Source organism: Micropterus dolomieu, linkage group LG02, assembly GCF_021292245.1.
Source record: "Micropterus dolomieu isolate WLL.071019.BEF.003 ecotype Adirondacks linkage group LG02, ASM2129224v1, whole genome shotgun sequence".
In the NCBI taxonomy this organism is placed as follows: domain Eukaryota; kingdom Metazoa; phylum Chordata; class Actinopteri; order Centrarchiformes; family Centrarchidae; genus Micropterus; species Micropterus dolomieu.
In genome coordinates, this window is record NC_060151.1 from 5,920,889 (window position 1) to 5,939,761 (window position 18,873).

The following is an 18,873-nucleotide window of genomic DNA, read 5'->3' on the forward strand; positions in this document are numbered from 1 at the left end:
AGTACAGAGATGAGCCACAAAAGTTGTGGAACACAATCTTATGGACTGATGAGACCAAGATTAATCTCTAGCAAAGTGATGGAAAGGCCAAAGTGTGGAGAAAGAAAGGAACTGCTTATGATCCGAAGCATTCAAGCTCATCTGTGAAGTATGTTGAAGTATGCTGAAAGAAGCTGCGGTAAAAGCCTGGAATAGCAGCACAAATGAAGAATGCAACAGTTTGGTGATGTCGATGGGTCGCAGGCTTGAGACAGTTACTGCAAACAAGGGTTATGCCACTAAATATTAAATGTTATTTACATTAAGATTATTTGTGCCAATACATTCGCTCACCTAAGAATGCTGTGGTCTAATACAGACAGTGATATGTCCTGAGTTGTTTAACACATCTAGATGTGAATACCAGGAAATAAAAGCTGTAATTCTAAACTCTTGTCTCATACTCCTCTTTTGATCTTAGACCCAAATGTCTTCAGTGAACAACAAAAACAAAGGAATTTGCCTAACTGTTGCAATACTTTTGGAGGGGACTGTAGCTTTTGATCATACCTGCCCACTTTTGCTTGTTTTCTGGATTTGTACATCTACATGCCGTTTTCCTCCTTTGTGTTTCTGCTAGGGATTTTATGAGAACTGATTGATTCTGAAAACATGTCTGTACTCGTTTTGCTAGGTACTGAAGATCAAACACGAGAAATCTTGCATCAATAGCTCTTGTTTGTTTTTTCAACTTTTTCTCAGACAACTGCCAATATAGATAGTGACCCATTTCACACTTGTACGATTGTAAAGAAAATTAAGTAATTAATTTAATAATTAAATACGCATGGTTGTAAATGGAATTAATATTATACTAGTGGTAAGCTATAGTATACCATTATATGAAATGATGAGGAATATAGTAACATCATAATTAATTTTAATATTATACCAAAAGTATACTATTATATTAACATTATACTTTTAATTTAATATTAGACAATTAGTGCTGGAAACGTTGAATTGTATATTAACTTATTGGGAGGAAACTGGTAGTTCTATGTAAAATTAGAAGTTCAGCACCCCCATATCGCATAAATGGCATGGCATATCTGTCGATCCCTAAACCAAGAGTAGATTTATACACCGCACCATCATTTCAGTACAAAATGTTGCTCTGTGCTCCATTAAGGATGGAGCTGGAACATCTAGCAGGTTGCTGTAGAGACAATAACCTGGTGCTCAATGTTGATGAGATGAAGGAGATGATCATCGACTTCAGGAGGTGACGGCCTGAGCACACGCCACTCAGCGTCAGTTTCTCAGATGTGCAGATATGTGATGACCTCGCCTGGCCTAGAAATGCCACTGGACTGTACCTTTTTTGAAGAAACTGAAACAAGTGTCTCTCCCGGCAAAGGGTGTGTTGTGGTTGAACTGTGATTGGGGGGGGCTCTGCAGAGGACGGTGAGGGAAGATGAGTGGATCCCTGGACTCTCACTACCTCCTGTCAATAATCTTTTCAAGAGCCAGTCTCAGAAAAATGCAGCGAACATTGCTAAAGGTCCCATAGACTTTTCCAACCAATGCCATCAGTTTAGCAACACAGGAGCATCAAAACCAGGACAAGAAAACTATGAAATAGCTTTATTCACAATCTGAGGTCTCTAAATTCATGACATGACTTTATGTGCTAAGTTGCATTCTAACCTCGCAGCCAGTAGTCGGGTACTTTAAGTAATGGTCCCTTTATATCTATACTGACATTTTATATTTAATGTTGTGCATAGTAGTAGACTGTGTGGGAATTGGTGTCCGTGTTGTAATGTGTTTCTTGTTTAATGTTTTTGTTATGTGCTATCTCTTTTTTTTGTCGTGTCTAGTGATCTCTGAGAAACACTACCTTATCTACTCATATTACTGTGGTATGTCTGGTAAAATGATTATCTTATGTTGACTTGTCTGGGCAGTGGTCCCAGAATATTTCTTAAAATAGATGCTCTTTTTGTTTTTTGGCTTGCATAAAGTTGTGATATATTGCTTCAGTTGTGAAGAAGGAAAACTCACTTTTTTTTTTCCCTTCCAGTGTCCGAGCTTATGAGTCACATCATTTATAGCACCGTTGTCTCGCAGCTCTGGCATCCATGAGCTCCAGTCGCCACTGACTGACACCCACAGAGTACATGAACAGAATATGCTTTCTGTGATGTTATCTGGGTGGAAGGGAGGAACAATTGAAGGATCTGAGCCAAAATTCAAGCTTCCTTTTTTTTTATGCTTGAGGGTTTGCAGTACTAACAAACGGTGCAGGGCTCCGTAAGTAGGTCAGCTTTGGTCTAAACAAAGACCACTGGCTAAACACGTCTTATGTTTCAAAATATTTTTGACCTGCATACAAACCACCACATTTAAGGTGAATTAAAGTGATTTACGTTGGATGCCCTCAGTTGTGGCATCCCCAAGTTGTGGTCCAAGACTGTTGAGTCGGAATTTTAAACCCACAAGATTATGGAGTGTAATATTCAGTGAGGGCAGCTGAATAGTTCTGGAGATCTGCATATATTTATATGTTGGGCCAGAAACGCCTTATCCCTTTCCTCCAGCTCACCTTCCTCTGACATCCTGATTTTGAGAAAGCCAAATTATGTTATTGTTGTTCCTATGAACTTTCACCATGTGTTTCCAAAAAGGATAAACTGCTTATAATGATTTTGTAGTCATATTGAGGATGCTTTGTAATGATGTTGGGACTGAACAAATAGTCGAAATCTTATTGAAATCACACCATGGCCTACTGCAATTTTCAATTGCAGGCGGTGCAATATTTGCTAAAGGCAAAATGTTTGTCAAAATACCATTTTAAGTTGAATACTGTCATGCTGTAGAGATGTCCTGGCCAACACATCATATTCTACAGACTTCAGAAAACATCTTTGGTAGGTACAGATCCTTGCAAAAATGACACACAATCATTGTAATGTTTTTCAATGAAAATTAGAATAATTATGTAAAAATGATCATTCTCCACTAGTATTGCAAATCATATAGCAATTGCAATATCAGTCAAAATAATCGCAATTAAATATTTTTTCAAAATTGTACTGTAAAAAGTACTTGATTTTCATACTTTAAAGTACAGATACCACATGAGAAATGTTAGTCATCCAGTATATTACTACTCAAGTAAAAGTGAAAAAAGTATCGAAAGTAAAAAGTACTACACATTCAAATCTATTGATCTTACAAAAAGCAATCTATCTCTTTAAATTCACTCAAGACAGGTTTTAAATCAGCATTATAAGTTACAGTGAATCACAATAAGGAAAAATGAGTCACAAAAGGACAAGTGGAAATTTCTTATACTGTGGGAGAATTAGCCTGTGTCATTTCTCTGCTGTTATGGTAGTATCCCCTTCCACCTGACAGACAGTTTGGGACTGTGGCAACCAAAACAAATGAAAACACGTGATCAGGCCACAACATAACTTCAGAACCTCTGATAAAGTGCCACTCAGTCCCAAACAGAGCAAAGTTGGCTTCAGTTTTTATTTGTTTATATTGCAAAACTCTACCAGCTATGTTTCCACTGGTCTCAAACTGTCTGCGACTCACAGAGCCGTTCTACTGCAGTCGCACCTGATGCCGACAATCCTCCCCCTTTAATAAGCCTGAATGTAAACCTCTTCTAGAAAAATCCAGTGCTTTAAATGGACCTCTGCGCACTAACTCAGCCCACATGAAGTCTGTTAAAACTGAGGGGAATCTGCGTGGAGCAGCAACTGTTCCATTAGGGTCAGTCTGTCCAGCTAATCAGCATTTTAATATGCGAGTTCATTGAGCAGACACAGTCTGGCAAGAGCTGCGCTGCCCAGCTGGGAGCAGGACAGAGATTCACTGCAGCTGCACAATAACCTAAAGCTGCGTTTCCACCAAAAGTACCGGGGACTCTTAATCCCAGGATCTCTTTTCAAGGATCTAAAAGGTTCCTTCTGCCCATTGTTGTGTGCCTGCGAAGATTAGGCAAATTTACCATGATTGACCAGCGGACGTATACATTATACAAAGCAATGTACTGGCGTCATTATTTAGTAACCACGATCCATGAGCAAAATGTACAAATGAATGTGAAATTTGATTTGAATATAATGAAAAACTATAGGCTGTGCTTGACTATTAAAAAGAGCTTTTTTTGTGTGGGAGTGTAATGAAGAGACACACGATAAAGTTTGTTACAAATGTAATAACCAACTGGGTAAAGCTATTAAGTTATAAAATAACTCCAGCTGACAGTTTGGAAGGTTATTAAAACTTTCCAGCTGAAAAGAGCTGCAGATCAGCTGGCAGCACTCACATCTGTGTCCACCTGAGTGCCGAGGGATCTTTATTTTTAACGTTCTTTATTACCTGTTGTAATCAGTTTTAGACCATGGTCCCTTCTGTGGAAACACAGTGAGTTCCTCCAAAGGTTCCTAGTTCCAGGTTATAGTTCCTCTGATGGAAAGCATCAGCACAGCTTAACATTACTGTGATCCACTGACATCACAAGTTTACCTGACTCCTGTTGGGCTGCTGAAGTGAAAGTAAGAAGTTGCGATAACTAAAAATACTCAAGTAAAGTACAAATACGAAAAAAGATACAGTATTTGTACTTCATTACTTTCCACCAGTGTATGTCACAAGAAGATGATGTAATGATGAGTAAACAACCATTACAATATGTTGTGAACTGTGAGGTGGTTTCCTTGGATGAAAGCCCCGTGGCTGTCACTGCTGCAGCATGCGAGCTGTACATGGACTCTGTGGAGCTGGGAATTTCCCACACTTTCTGAGCTGAATGGATTCCTTAGCAGCTGTTTGGTTTCGTATTTGAAAGACCCACTCAAACAGACAGAAGAGGAAATGGGCCAGCCATTGAAACCTCTATATGAAGACATGCATTAGCAAGAATTTTAGAAAGGCTAGTTTTGAATCATGCTCCATTTACCGCTGCCTGTTTACGTTTTCCCATCCTCAGCATTGCTGTAGACTAATCTTGTTGAATCATTCACCTGACTGATTTTACTTAATTTGATTAATTTCAATTTTAACGCCAATTCAAAGTTATCTCATTGCACTTTTCACATAGAGCCAGTCTAGACTGTACTCTTTGTGATATTATTTACAGAGACCAACATATCCCACAATGGGCAAGCAATAGTGACACAGACGAGGAAAAACTTCCTTTTAAGAGCAGAATCAGACTTGATGAAGAGAAGTCAGATTATGTATGTGCAGGTTTCTCAAATTAGCACCTGAACTGGGGGTTTTGTATTGACCACTGAATGTATAATACACTTAGGTGAACTGATATTGTGGTGAACTTCAAGTTTGTGTGTTTCGTGTTGACTGTAGGTACCTTTTTTGAAATACCTGGTTAATGATAAGAAAGGTGGAGTGATTGTACTGAAGGACATGGGTCCCATGTGCATGCAAACCTGCATGTAATGTTTTTGTGTAAATATGTTGAACATTATTATGTATTTATATTAAGTAGGCTGATTATTGTTCCTTTATTTAGCGCATACATTTCAAGACAACAGAAAAACTTGCCTGCCACAGTGTCAGGCAGTGAGAAATGTTATTTCAGACCCTTTGTATGTCAAAACAGAAAAAGGATGAATGGAGGAAGGGAAAAATTAAATGGATGCCTTTCTGTTTTGTCCTTTTCCCCCTCACATTTGTTATCTGTTTTGAAATCAGTCTGCCTGAAACATACAACAAACACAACAGTCTCCTCCACGTAGTCTGTGTGTGTGTGTGTGTGTGTGTGTGTCTGTGTGTGTGTGTGGGCGCTGAGAAATTATTCCAAATCTTTCTGTCTGAAAAGTAGAGTTTACTTTTCAAACTTACTTTTGTCACTGAGAAGACATTTCAGTGGAATTATTAACCCACTCTGGTGTTCATGTCAGTAAAGATCATCTGAAATTTTGTTGACTAAGGAATTCCAGAGTTTAGCAGTTGTATTTTTTATTTTTTTTTCTTGCCCAGCTTTACCCTGCTTTTTGGCAGTTTTGGGTTTATCTAAAATGTACATGACCAAACTGAAGAAGCTGATGTAATTACACACCTCCGAACTGATAGTTGGAGCACACCCTGCGCTTGTCAGGTTGCCACACCAATCGTACTACATCCGGTGTGTTTCATTATACCGACAGTGAGTGAATGAGTATGTGTGGCTTTCTGTGTCCCCGAGTTGCTTCACATCTAAAAATACCTGTATAGGATACGTCAATCATGTCAAAACCACGTGATTTGTCATATAAAAGAAAGTAATGGGCAGTGACGCTCTGTCAAACATGAGTATATTAAATTTCCTGTTAATGGACTGTCCTTGTATAGCGCCTTTCTAGTCTTCCGCCCACTCAAAACACTTTACACCACATGTCACATTCACCCCATTCTCACACATCCATACTCTGATGGGTTCAGTATTTTGCCTACTTGGCATGCAAGCTTGGGGAAGCAGGGGATCAAACAGCCGATCTTCAGTTTAATAGCTGACCTGCTCAACCTCTAAGCCACAACTACCGTATTACATCACCGCCCGTTACAGCTCTCTCCCTCTGCAATGTTTGTGTGCCTCTGTTCGCCAATCAAAATCCATTTCCAGCGGGTTTTTTGGGCTTTTCCAAATGTAAGCTCTAACATTCTCAGGTCGTGTCAGGATGCGTGCATAAACCTGACCTGTCACAAAGACCTGTAGGAGTATTGGTGGGTGCTCGATTGAACTTTGTTCCTGTTTCCTGTTTCTTTTGCTATTTCCTGGCACCCCCTTGCCAGTATTTTTAAATAAATCAAACGCACCAAAAGAAAAGAGGAACCAAATAGGGAACCTAGAGTGTATTAACATTGTACCAAGCAAGAGTCAGAATCAAACAGATTTTTTAGGAAAATGGAATTTCTGACATTGTGCCAGTGTGGTAATTGGTTTTACACAGATATTACAACTACATTAGTAACTGTACACTACTACTAAGATGTGAAGTGTGACTTTAACCCCATCTGAAAGAATAAATGGGGAAAACATAAGGGATGAGTTGGCTACTCCTCAGCGGCTAACTGTTAAGTGCCTTTGATAAGCTGATTGCTCAGTGCACTTAGCTGCATTTACCTCAGTATTCCAGTCAGACATTAGCTGTATCAACACCATCTGCACCCCGACCCCCAGTGGTTGTGTTTGCTTGCAGAAGCAATCCCAAATGTAACCTGATGAGCTGCTGAATACACACACACGGCAAACACATGTTTACTGAAAGGTACAACATTTATTTGCCCTATGCCTAATGTACAAAAATGTGTCCCAGAGGGCGGTTGTGCTTCTTTGAACTCTAGAATATCTTTTATGTGGTTGAAGATGCTTGAGACAAGTATCTTTTAGAGAATTGCTGGCCATTACGAGAGAGAACATTATCTAAAGTGATTTGACTCAACCCTGAAACGTAAAGGTTTGTGGCGGCAGTACAAACTGGAACACTTTGGAAGTTCTGTGTAAGAAAACTATACCTATTAGTTTATTTAACAGGGCTGCACAGATGCATTGAAAATTAAATGATGTAATGTTTTATAACTCACTTTCAGTTCTCGTTTATAAAATAGACAAAAAATATATCTTATTAAATATGCGAATAGAAAATAATTCAAGTATAGATCGCACCAGTCGGTTTACTCTAGTTACCAAGTTTGGTCTTCAGGCAGAAATCTTTGAGTGAAATGCTGTCTAGCTTTCTAGGTAGGAGTGTGGACTGAACTTGTGGACAAAGTGGATTTGTATGAGCTACAGTACCTATCTACAATCTTCTAGCAATTATTTGGAAACATAGGGCCGATTTACTAACATCCTGAATAAAGAGTGCTAAATTGCGTGTGCATTCTAAAATATTGCACGTGCAATTTTAGTACCTGTTATGGGTGACTTACTAAGAATTATTGCGTAGATGACAACAGGAGCAAACACAATGAAAGTGGCTGTATTTAAATGAGGGGTTTGCGTGTTTTAATGGTTTCCGCCATTGAGAGTTGGGAGGGAAAGCAGCCACTGCGTAAAAACCTTTGGTTGGTTTCGTTCAGTGCGTCCCCGAGTATGTGGAAATCGTACTTGCCCATCCTGCCTGAGACTGCGCTAAGTACTTGGGACAGCACACCTGGAAAACTGCTTTGGGAAACCCCAGCAGAAACAGATACAGTGTGCTGGAATAACCCAGATGCGATGAAATGCCAGCAGATCGCGCTTCATCCAGCCAGAGAGAACAATCACCAGCCGTCCACACCGTGCCCGGTTGCTCTGTGATCTCCTGGCCCTGTACACACCCTCTCTGATACCTGAAATGGGTTGTGTCGCTATTACGACCGGCGCGCTGTGATCGTTCCCTCTGGCTGGATGAATTTTACGTGTGATCCATGTACTACTGTAGCGGGTGGCTCTCTGCAGCGCCATTGCAACTTTCTAAATGCTTCCGTCTCACAGAGGAAAGTCAGGTCGAAACGAAATTTGCTTTATTGGCATGAATGTTAATACAACAGTATTGCCAAAGCGAAAGGAAAATGCAAAGAAAATAAAACTATTCATATAGTTCATCGAAAAAATAAAACTGTATTTCAATATATTGGATATAGAATATCTAATGTTAAGTTCTCTACGTTTTCTTTCATTACACTCACATTAAATTGCGTTTAGGCTTGTTGGATCACATTGCATGTAGTAAGTAAATGTGTTACCCTCCCGCTACTTTGCTCAATAAAATAGAAACGTCCCAAATTGCATATTCATTAAGGCAAAAGTACTAAATGAACAACAGGTGCTATTTTGAAAGACTTACTAGATCAGCTTACGTGTTAATTTGCTGGTGATATCAAGTTTGCACATGTTTTTAATCTTGGCAACCTTGAAAGGTCGAGCATAACGAACATGTAGCAACTGCATTCTTGACTAATGCGGTTTGTTATTGTGTTCTTAACTTTAAAGGCACTGAACAAAAGGCAAACTGGAGAAAGGCAGTTGTCTCATGCTTGGTTCTCTACTTTGTGTAGGGTGAACCTAAATGTCTTTAGGCCAAAAATAACAAACTTTACGTGCCGTTAAAGTCCAAATTCATCACCTTTTTGTTCTAGTTCTTAAGGATCTTTTTCTCTTCTTTCTTTCTGTCAGGTTCAGGCTCAGGTGAGCTCCTCCCTGGCTGTCGCCAAGGCGCTGGCAGATGACGTGGACTGCCATGTGTTTCCCTTCAGAGATTTTGGAAAAGGACAGATCAAGAAGCTTCGCATCAGCCCTGACGCATTCATACAGATCGGCTTACAGCTGGCGTACTACAGGGTAACACTTTGACAGGCACATGCACAGACACACTCACATTTGGTGGTATAGTGGCAGAAATGTTCTTTTTATTCAGGCATTTTAATCTATACACAATATGTGGCTGTAGCTGAGGAGCTAGTCCTAAAACGGCAGCCACGGGGGGGGTTGGTACAATATTGTCCAGCACAAACGTATTCAAACATAATTCTCTGTGGAACTGAAGTGCCGAAATGAATATACCTGTGAGGAATGATGTTCCACACTGTCGCCTACAAACGCCTCCTTTTGTAAAATAGGGACTACAATCATGTCTACCCACAATACCCTCCTTGAAGCAGCAATATCCAGAAATGACTTGTCATGGCTGCATCAGTTTCTTGATTAAGACTACCCAACATTAATTTTCTCCAACACTTGCATGCTACGATACAGGTGCATCTCAAAAAATCTGAATATTGTGGAAAAGTTAATTGTGAGAACCAGACTGAGAAATTAAAGGCTTTTGAGTTAATTAGCTGATTAGAGCTCTTCTCAGGTTGACATTTTTGTATTATAAATTCTTTATTCTCAAAATCTATTAGAAATGCCCAAATACATCTATAGCATTTTTAGCATTTAGCTAGCTAGCCACCAATGTAACGTGCATACCTATCAACCCTCCCGTTTTCCAAGGGCTACTTTCGTATTTTACCTTTCTCTCCTGGTATCCTCCCGTTAAAATATTTCCCCATAAATATGTTCCCCTCTGTTAAATCCAGTGGCAGCATATAGATACGTGTGAACCAGAATGTTGTCTCGTTAGTACACAGCATAAATAAATTACCGGTTAGGGTAGACTGACTTTTCTTGCACAAAGAATTAATAAATGAAAACAACCTTCTATCATATTAGGCTTATAGTAACATGCATATTATGGCTATGGTAGTGATGCACTTCATGTGAAAGTTTAATGAATATATTGGAGGGGCAAAAATGCGGCTGAAGCTGAGCATTAAAAAAAATTTAATTAATGAGGAGATCTAAGCTGAATGATGATGCATGATTAAGAGTGAGCAGTGAGATTTAAGTTGAATGATTAATAAGCATTTTGTAAGTTTATAAAACAATTTACTGTTATGTCTTAATTTAATAGCAAGATATAAATTTTGCTTCAAATTTCAATCTGGCATCTTTAAGTTTGCATTCAACAGAATACCTTTTATTATCTCAATTAAAGGTACTGAAACAAATGTTTATGTGACATAAAAAGGCAAGTTATTTTGTCAGGTAAAAAATGTGCTTGGCCAGTGGATTATTTCATCTACCAGTCCCATTGGCAGGTGAGCCAAAAAGTTCATTTCCACCCCTGACTGTACGGCTTTAGACACACCGGCCCAACTCGGACGTGCATTGTCTTCCTTGTCTGCACTGGCTGTAGCAGCACAGATTTACCAACACTGTTCTCTAGCTTGTAGTAACATGTCTGTCTTATTCTTTAACATGGTCTTTAACAAGCCAGGAAAACGGATATTTTGACGTCAACAGTTTCAAGAAGTTTCTTGCCAAGTAGGTTTGTCTTGGTGTATTGGTACATAACAAAAAACATAGTACGTAGAAAATATAAAGAGACCGATGTTTGTGAATGCACTGGTTGTCTTATACAGCAAATAGACAAGAGAAACCTGGCTGGAAGTTGTTAATTTTACATGTTGATAATAATAAAGGATACTGGGGCACATGAGGCAAACTACTGCTTTACTGTAGGTTCAGCTGAGGTGACGTTTCAGTGGAAATAAGTAAATTGTTCCTGGAGCAAGTAACTGGACAGACTGACGGCCCATTTTCATTACACAAACCTACTGCAGTAGCATGTATTGACTTATAACTTTTGGTCATAATGATCGGTTTTCAGAGTGATTGCGAATTGGAATATTGACTTTTCCTGGCTCCTAGTGTCTGCCTTCGGTTTAGTTTATTTGCCAGTCATCTCAGCAAACTATGGTTGACTCTGTGCTGCTGCTTCTTTTTTTTTTTTTCCCTCAAATTTTTTTGGGTATTATCTGCCTGGCAGCATTGAATCTCCTTTTCCTGTACCATCTCTTCCTGTTTATCTTTATGCCTGTCTTTGATCTAATGTGGCCATCTGACCTGGATTCACAATGCTTCAAAATGTGTTTAATTATGATCACATGTTTGCAATCTCTTCTCTCCTCCTCCTCCCCCTGCCTCCAGGATCGTGGTGGTTTCTGTCTTACTTACGAGGCTTCAATGACCCGTCTGTTCAGGGAGGGCCGGACAGAGACTGTGCGATCGTGCTCCAATGAGAGCTCTGCCTTCGTCAAAGCTCTAGTGAATGGAGAGGTACTGATTAATTCAATGATTAGGCTCCCTTTCAAGTCTTTAAAGTAAAAGCTCACACAAATGTTTCTACTCATGCTGACCCCAACGTCTGTCCAAACTCCAGTGTAAAATCATCATATTGTCACAAGTAAAATTCCAGTCTAATATCAGGTCAGACTCTTAAAATCATCTGTAGGGATGCTCCGGTCTGATACTGATAATGACTCAAATAGCTAGATCAGGTATCAGTGACAAGGGGGCCGATCTAGTCCATTCAACCACACATGTAATACACAATGTGTCAGCAGTGCGTCAGTAGACCCGACCATTTTGCTAGGAGAGCTAACAGCATTTTGTTTTACAAATTAAGGAAGCAATGTTTAAGCCAAGCCTGATGTTGCCTTACATATAAGATCACAATAATACAGCTTATTCATTTTTACACTGGAATCGGATCAGTACTTCGATCGAATACAGATTGGAATATCAATACCTGGGCATCAGCTGATACCCAGTGCATCCCTAATCATCAGTGTGTTTTGTGCTGTATTTCTGGTGAATTTAAAGTTGTTGTTTTTTTTTGACAGGCAGAGGAGCAATGCAGTCATCTCTTCCGACTGGCTTCAGAGCGGCACCAGAACCTTTACCGTATGGCTATGACTGGAGCTGGAATTGATAGACACCTGTTCTGCCTGTACGTTGTCTCCAAATATTTGGGGGTGGAGTCACCCTTCCTCAAAGAGGTAAGCTTTTTGTTTTGTTCAATGTTACATTGCTATTTTAGTCTTTTCTGATCGTCTCCGTGACCTTAGACCTTTAGACCAAATGTATTAACTGAGTTTTATTTGTATTTAGATATAAACCATTTGACTTGATCTGGTGGTGGCTGTAGATGAAAGGTGAAGGCATGAAAGTGATCACTGACCTTACTGCTTTTTGGGGGAACAAATGTCATGTGTCAACCTCATGGTGGCACTAGAGGAAAAGTCAGAGGATCACCAAAGTCATTAGAATACATCTTCTGGGAACCATGAATGCCTGCACAAATGTTGTGCCTATTCATCTAGTAGTTGTTTAGGTCTTTAACAAGATAAGAAAAGGACAGTGATATATTTGGCCCTTTAGTGAACCGTGGTTTTTTTGAAATGCTGTTGATGTATCAACAGTAAATGCAGGAAAATGGTGACTGCTTTTTTGAATGAGTCTGATTATGACAGCTGCAAACGTCTCGTATATCAGTCCCAAAGTAGACATTGTGAATCCATCAACAGTTTAAGAAAACTCTTTGCTTTCTAAACTTTTTTTCTGCTTGCAGGGCAGATGTGTCTTTACATGTCTGCGTCACTCCTTTCTCATTTTCTCTCACATTCCAGGTGTTATCGGAGCCATGGCGTCTCTCCACCAGTCAGACCCCAATTCAGCAGATGGAGCTGTTCGACCTGAAGAACCACCCCGATTTTATATCGTTGGGCGGCGGGTTCGGACCTGTGAGTGACACACACACATTGTCCTCTGGTTGCAAATGTGAATGATGAGAACACACTGGGTGCATGCTTTCAGAAGTTGACTGTATGTTTACAAACACATGGTGGTGTGTGAGGTATTAACACTTTGATCCCTGTGGTCACAGGTTGCTGATGATGGTTATGGGGTTTCATACATCATTGTGGGTGAGGATATGATCAACTTCCACGTGTCCTCCAAATACTCCTGCAATGACACTGTAAGTAAAGCCTTTGTTACTTTCATCAGTGTTTGGATAAGGTAAATTAAAACACGCATGACTTTACACTGACATATTTCACAATTTGTGTGTTAACTTTGTTGACTTTCACATACCACCCAGTGCAGACTAAGCTAACCACAAGCATCACTGGAATGCACTAGACTTATTAAAACTGATGTTAATGCTTAAAATCAAGGAGATCTGAACACACATTAGCACTGTGTGTTTAGACATCCAGAAATAAAGACAGGTTGCGCCTCATCTCTTACTAAATCTATAACTTCCTGGTATGGGTCCGCTGACCACTTAATTTCCATGACATGCTGTGAAAACAGGCTAGGAAGCAAAAAATTGTGTGAGAAAGAAAAGACTTTCAATTAATTTGTAACTTCCACCTCATTCTAATTTTTCCCCTTCCCCATTATCATGTGGTTGTTTTACACCTCTGCCGTTTATGCTTCCATGTATAGCAGGATTCCATTGAAACATCAATTTACTATATAATATTTACAATTAAAGTTAACCGTGGTGCTTTACAAGGTAAAAGTACACCAAAAAAACTGTAAGCTTATGCTTCTTGGTTTATTGCAACTGCATGTCTGAACAGCTTTGTGGGGCATTAACAATACTGACCACAGGGGAAGTTGCTGATGAAATTAACCCTGGGCATCAGTGCAAACATGAGCAATGGAATATGGATAAATGCTACTACAAGTTTTGAAATGATGCATGTCACGCTGTTTGTAGGGACACGTGTCAATGCTTTCAGCTTGATTACTCACTCAGAAATGTCAGTGGATTATTACACTAACTTTTGTGATACTGCCTTGTGTTTTCACTGGACTGGCTGGTAAGAAGGCAGGCTGACAGTTCCGTTTGGTTTTCCAAATGTCAGGGTTGTTTCCATTTTAGTCTTTCCTAAACTACAAAGCACATGACAGGATAGGAGAAACTGTCTGTCTGTTTTCAGTTCCCCTTTCACAGTCTCATTTTTATTGTGGAATCTGCATTTGGGAATGGATTTCATGGAGCTAGACTGACAAATATTAGCTTATTGCAGATATATTTAAATCAAGAAGAAACAAGAAATTGCTGAACAGAAATGCTGAACTAGGTTTGAGATCATTTAGAAACAGAGTGCAAATTAATTTTTATGCTGTAAAATGAGCCACTACATATATTTCTTGCTCGTTTGGTTAAAATAAAGCCTAAATATAATGCATCTGTGTCAACTCTCCCCTTTTCCCCACCCTCTCTTTAACACTTGGTTTTGTCCTTTTCTAGGACTCCCACCGGTTTGGAGCTCAGATAATTAAAGCTCTCCAAGACATCATGACTCTCCTCTCTGCTGACACCAAAACCTCGTCCAAAGGCCCAGCCCAGCCTCAGGCCAAGAAGCTTCTCTGAATGTGGCAGAGAGCGTCCTCACCATGTGGACAAATATTCCCCCCAAGACAAGTACGCTGATTGCAGAAAAACCACTAAGACCCCATTAGCTAGAATCTGTAATGTTAAAAGCAGAACCCAGGAAGTGACTAAAAGCCTTCATTAAATGGATACGTGAGTAAAATAGAATAGAGAAAAACAAGGCACACCGATGACGCAAGGAGCCCGCTGTCGTTAGTCAGATCAGATCTGTCGCCTCCTGCTCCTCGACAAAAAAACACACCTGCGTCAGAGCACTGCCACACCCTCACCTGAATGTTATGATTTGTATTCTTCCATAAGAAAGCATGGCATTCAAAAGCCTTTCTGCACTGGCAGGCACTAACAATTATCTGTGACAGCTATTGAGCAGTAATGCACATCGTTTAATTTTGATTCAGCTAAGCGTGACGATACAAAATGCTTCCAATCCCTGCTTTGTATGAGAATATGAAACCCGTGATTGCCGTTTTTAAGAAAGAGGCAGAAGAAAGCTCATCAGAAGAAGGAAGCCCTTAGGAAAAAGGGAACTGTAAAATGACGCCATGCAGCTCTGCTCACTGACAGCTCATCACAACTTTGTTCAGGTTATTGAGTGCATGTTGTAGGTCATCTTTAAAAATCTAAAAAGTTTGAGGGGGGGGGGAAAGGGAGGTAGAACAGAGCAGATAAGACTGTATCTGAAGGGAAACTGATACTTGGGGACCTCCAACCAAAATAGCCTGTTTTTGTTAATTTATTGTCAATAAGTCACAAATGGGACGAGACGTTTATAAGCTAAATAATCACCCATCACCTGATCTCTGCACAAGCCTCAAATCCATAGTTAACCACCTAATGTTTCAACCTTCAATGACGGGGAGTGTGTGTGCGTTACTGTTGTGTAAGTAACAATTCAGTGCATCCTACGGGACACTTGGTCTGTATACAACACCTACTAATACATGTGTTGAAAGTTGCCAGATTAGTACGCCTTTACATTGGTTTTTGCAGTGACCATAAAAAGTGCCCTGTGGAGTTTTTTCGTAAACCCAAACAGTCTACCCTTGAAGCCTAAAATTTGTGGTGAATGCACTTCCTTCCTCATAAAACAACTGCAAGTATTTTAAACTGTGCACTGTTCACAGCCCTGTTTACTGGCTTTCACTCTTCCTTTTTTCCAAATGTCTGCAGGCCTGTGCATCCACGCCTGCATGCGTGAGAAGAACTGAACTTATGGTGCACCTCCAAAGCAAAGCAACTGTTGGCATGCTTAGAACATGTCTTTGACCTGTTCATGTATTTATTTTGTGTTGTGCTTGAGGGTTTGGAGCAGTGGGGAATGCAGCAGTCAGATTCTTTACTTGGAAGTAGCAAAAAGCTAATATAAAAATTCTAAATATTACTAAAAGTACAAAGGCATACAAAGTAAAAGCACTCATATGCTCAGGTCAAAGTAATTGCACATCTGAATATCTTCTCAGATTAAAATTATGATTATTAACATAGAAGCAGGATTTAACATTGTAGCTGTTTTGAAAAATGTTCATCTTCAAATTAACCACTAACTGTAGCTCAATCTAGACAATTGTAGTCAAGTACAAACCTTTGCTCTGAAATGTAGTGGAGTCAACATCAAGTAGCAGAAAATACTCAAAGTAGCTCTAACTTGTACCTTGCATTCTCTGATGCAGTGGTTTGAAACTTTAAGTGGCAACTGATGCCTTTGAACTGTTTCTGCAGGGTTTCTGGTTATGATTGAGGGCCACTTTCAGCTGGAAGGCTGCCAACTCTTCTGTGTTAGCATCAATGTGCTCAAACAAGAGCCATGGGAAGTTTCAGTCAGCGGATTACATTGAATTTAATTTGATGCCTTGTAATATAAGTTTAATTTCACTTGGAATTCACTGGTTCCATATGAATTCAGATTCACACGATTCAGCTGCATTTTTTTTATCGGACGGGTCCATAAAGGGTTTTATTTACAGGATTGATTTTAATGAGATGTAGCTGTTTTTAGGTGGAATGTTTATGATAATTGTAAGAATATCCTTCAGCCTCTTCACACAGTTGTTTTACTGCCTCGTTTGACGTTTTGGAGATGGTCGGAAGTGGACTTTTGCTGTATGTCGCGTTGCCTTGTCGTTATCCTCACCACCGCTGAAGCAGTTGTTTGGGAGAGGGGATAAGAAGCCTCTGCCAACTCTTTCAATTTCCTCTTGAATAAATCACACTTATTCTGGTAAAGAGCAGGACATGCTATTTATTTCCCCTTCCCTCTATTTATAAATACTTGAATAAAGACTCCCCTGGGTTTAAAGCTAGGGCATTTAAGAAACATGTGCCTGAATGCAGGTATCATTCAGTAAAACGATTTCAATGCAATTTTATTTTTAAATCAATGCAATTCTTATGGGAAACCTTTTTGTAACATTTCTTGTTGAGTTGTCTTCTCTGTATGTCAACAATGTGCAATATGTGCAGTGATGTTGTGCCAAAACAAAATCGGTTGAGTTATGCCTGTTTTCACTGTAGTTTGCACTACACCCTTGGCTCACGTTTTCTACCGGATCCAGAACTTTGTCTCGAGTGTTTGACCACAGACCACAGTGACTTCTATTTCAGGTTCAGGATCAAACATTTTGTGACTCCTTTGCCAAGCCTTTTGGCTGCTGAGCAGAGCAGCCATTTCCCTCCCAAAAACACTCCACCACAAGACATGCCAATTCTGTAAAGAACAACCTCCCTTTTTATCTCCACTCAGCCTTTTTGTGTTTGTTTTTGTGTTTTTCTAAATGTTGGAAGCCCCAAAATGTGCTGCTTGGCCTTATGTCTTGTTTTCATTTCCTTTCACTGTACTACCGCACCATTAGTTCAACAAGTGCTCAAACACTTCCTGGATTGACAAAAACAGAGTTAACCAATCTGTGACGATCAGACGGTCATGAAAGACCTTAATATTTTATTGTGATCACAAAAAAGCTAGCTTATTATGTTTGTATTAGAAACATTTAACTCATGAAAACCAAAACATTAAACTCCATTTAAACTCCCCATGTCATTTATTGTAGTAATATGTGATATAATAACTGATGCAATCAGTGTCAGCAGCTTGGACACAAAAGAGCAGCAATGCTGGCATTTAGTAGCAGGTTGACAGTTTGCTTTGTGTTGGGACTAAAGGTTAGATTGGCACGACCTTTTCTTATTTGATTGAGGGATACATTTTTATTATTTTATTTCTGTGTAGCTTGTGTATCTGTTTTTACTCTTGGTTAATGGTCGGTGATGCGTCAACATTTTGAATTTGTACGTATTGTAGTTTTTAAATGATTTGTGATGATGATTTAACGCTTAATGAGATGCTTATTATTGCTGTGTTTTTGTCCTTTAAATGTATTTTTTTGTTTTTTATGTCAATTGTGGACTTTGTGAAGAAGGCCTTTTACAGATGGTGTTGGCCTGTTATGTGAAATAAAATACTTACTGATGCTACATTTGCATTTGCTCTGTTCTTCATCTGAATTTATTGGTCACATAGCTGTCGAGCAAAAACCAAACATTATTTGTGTCATAATATTGGCATATTATTTCATAGTTTTAGTAACATAACTTTAACTGTTAAAAAAATTTATTATTTTTTAGATTTAATATGTAACTTTTTTCTTTAGTTTGGGCTTCAATTACAACACTAGGCATCACTTCCATGGATGTGAAACAAACCCCTTGAATCGACTAACTGCACATTCACAATTACGCGCAACGTAATTGACTGGACGACCGAATGCAATAGCAAATGTAGCCATAATTTAGGTATAAACACTGATGTAATACAGACAGTGGAGAAGTGGTGCTGCAGGAATGCAGTGAGAACAGGGTGTGCACAAGGGCAGACAAGTTACCGGAGTAGCAGCCCATTTGCCCACTGGAAGGGACGTTTTTGCTCGTTGAGTATAAGAAAAGAACCAAATGTTCTTAAGGTCGATTTCCTTTGTGAAACTTTGAGGGGGATGTGCATAATTTGAAGCATGAACTTCTGCATAGTTTGTGTGTGAGTGGGACTTGATGGTAGAAAAACTCACACAAATACTCCTTAATGAATTATGATGCCTTG

The 18,873-nt window shown here is 39.4% G+C and overlaps 1 protein-coding gene across 2 annotated transcripts in view; it reads left to right on the forward strand.

The window, feature by feature from the left end:
• Positions 1–18,254, forward strand: part of cpt1a2b (carnitine palmitoyltransferase 1A2b) — a 63,939-nt gene extending 45,685 nt beyond the window's left edge. Inside the window, exons 14-20 of one of the 2 annotated variants that reach the window (XR_006828441.1) lie at positions 9,164–9,328; positions 11,522–11,650; positions 12,217–12,372; positions 13,003–13,116; positions 13,260–13,352; positions 14,640–14,813; positions 15,954–18,254. Coding sequence is in view for 1 of the 2 variants with exons in the window: in XM_046071297.1 (XP_045927253.1) it covers positions 9,164–9,328; positions 11,522–11,650; positions 12,217–12,372; positions 13,003–13,116; positions 13,260–13,352; positions 14,640–14,762 (780 nt within the window). In the remaining variant the exon portion in view is untranslated. Of the gene's footprint in view, positions 1–9,163; positions 9,329–11,521; positions 11,651–12,216; positions 12,373–13,002; positions 13,117–13,259; positions 13,353–14,639 lie in introns of both variants that reach the window. The other variant, XM_046071297.1, reaches the window with a different exon arrangement.
• Positions 18,255–18,873: the final 619 nt, after the last annotated feature.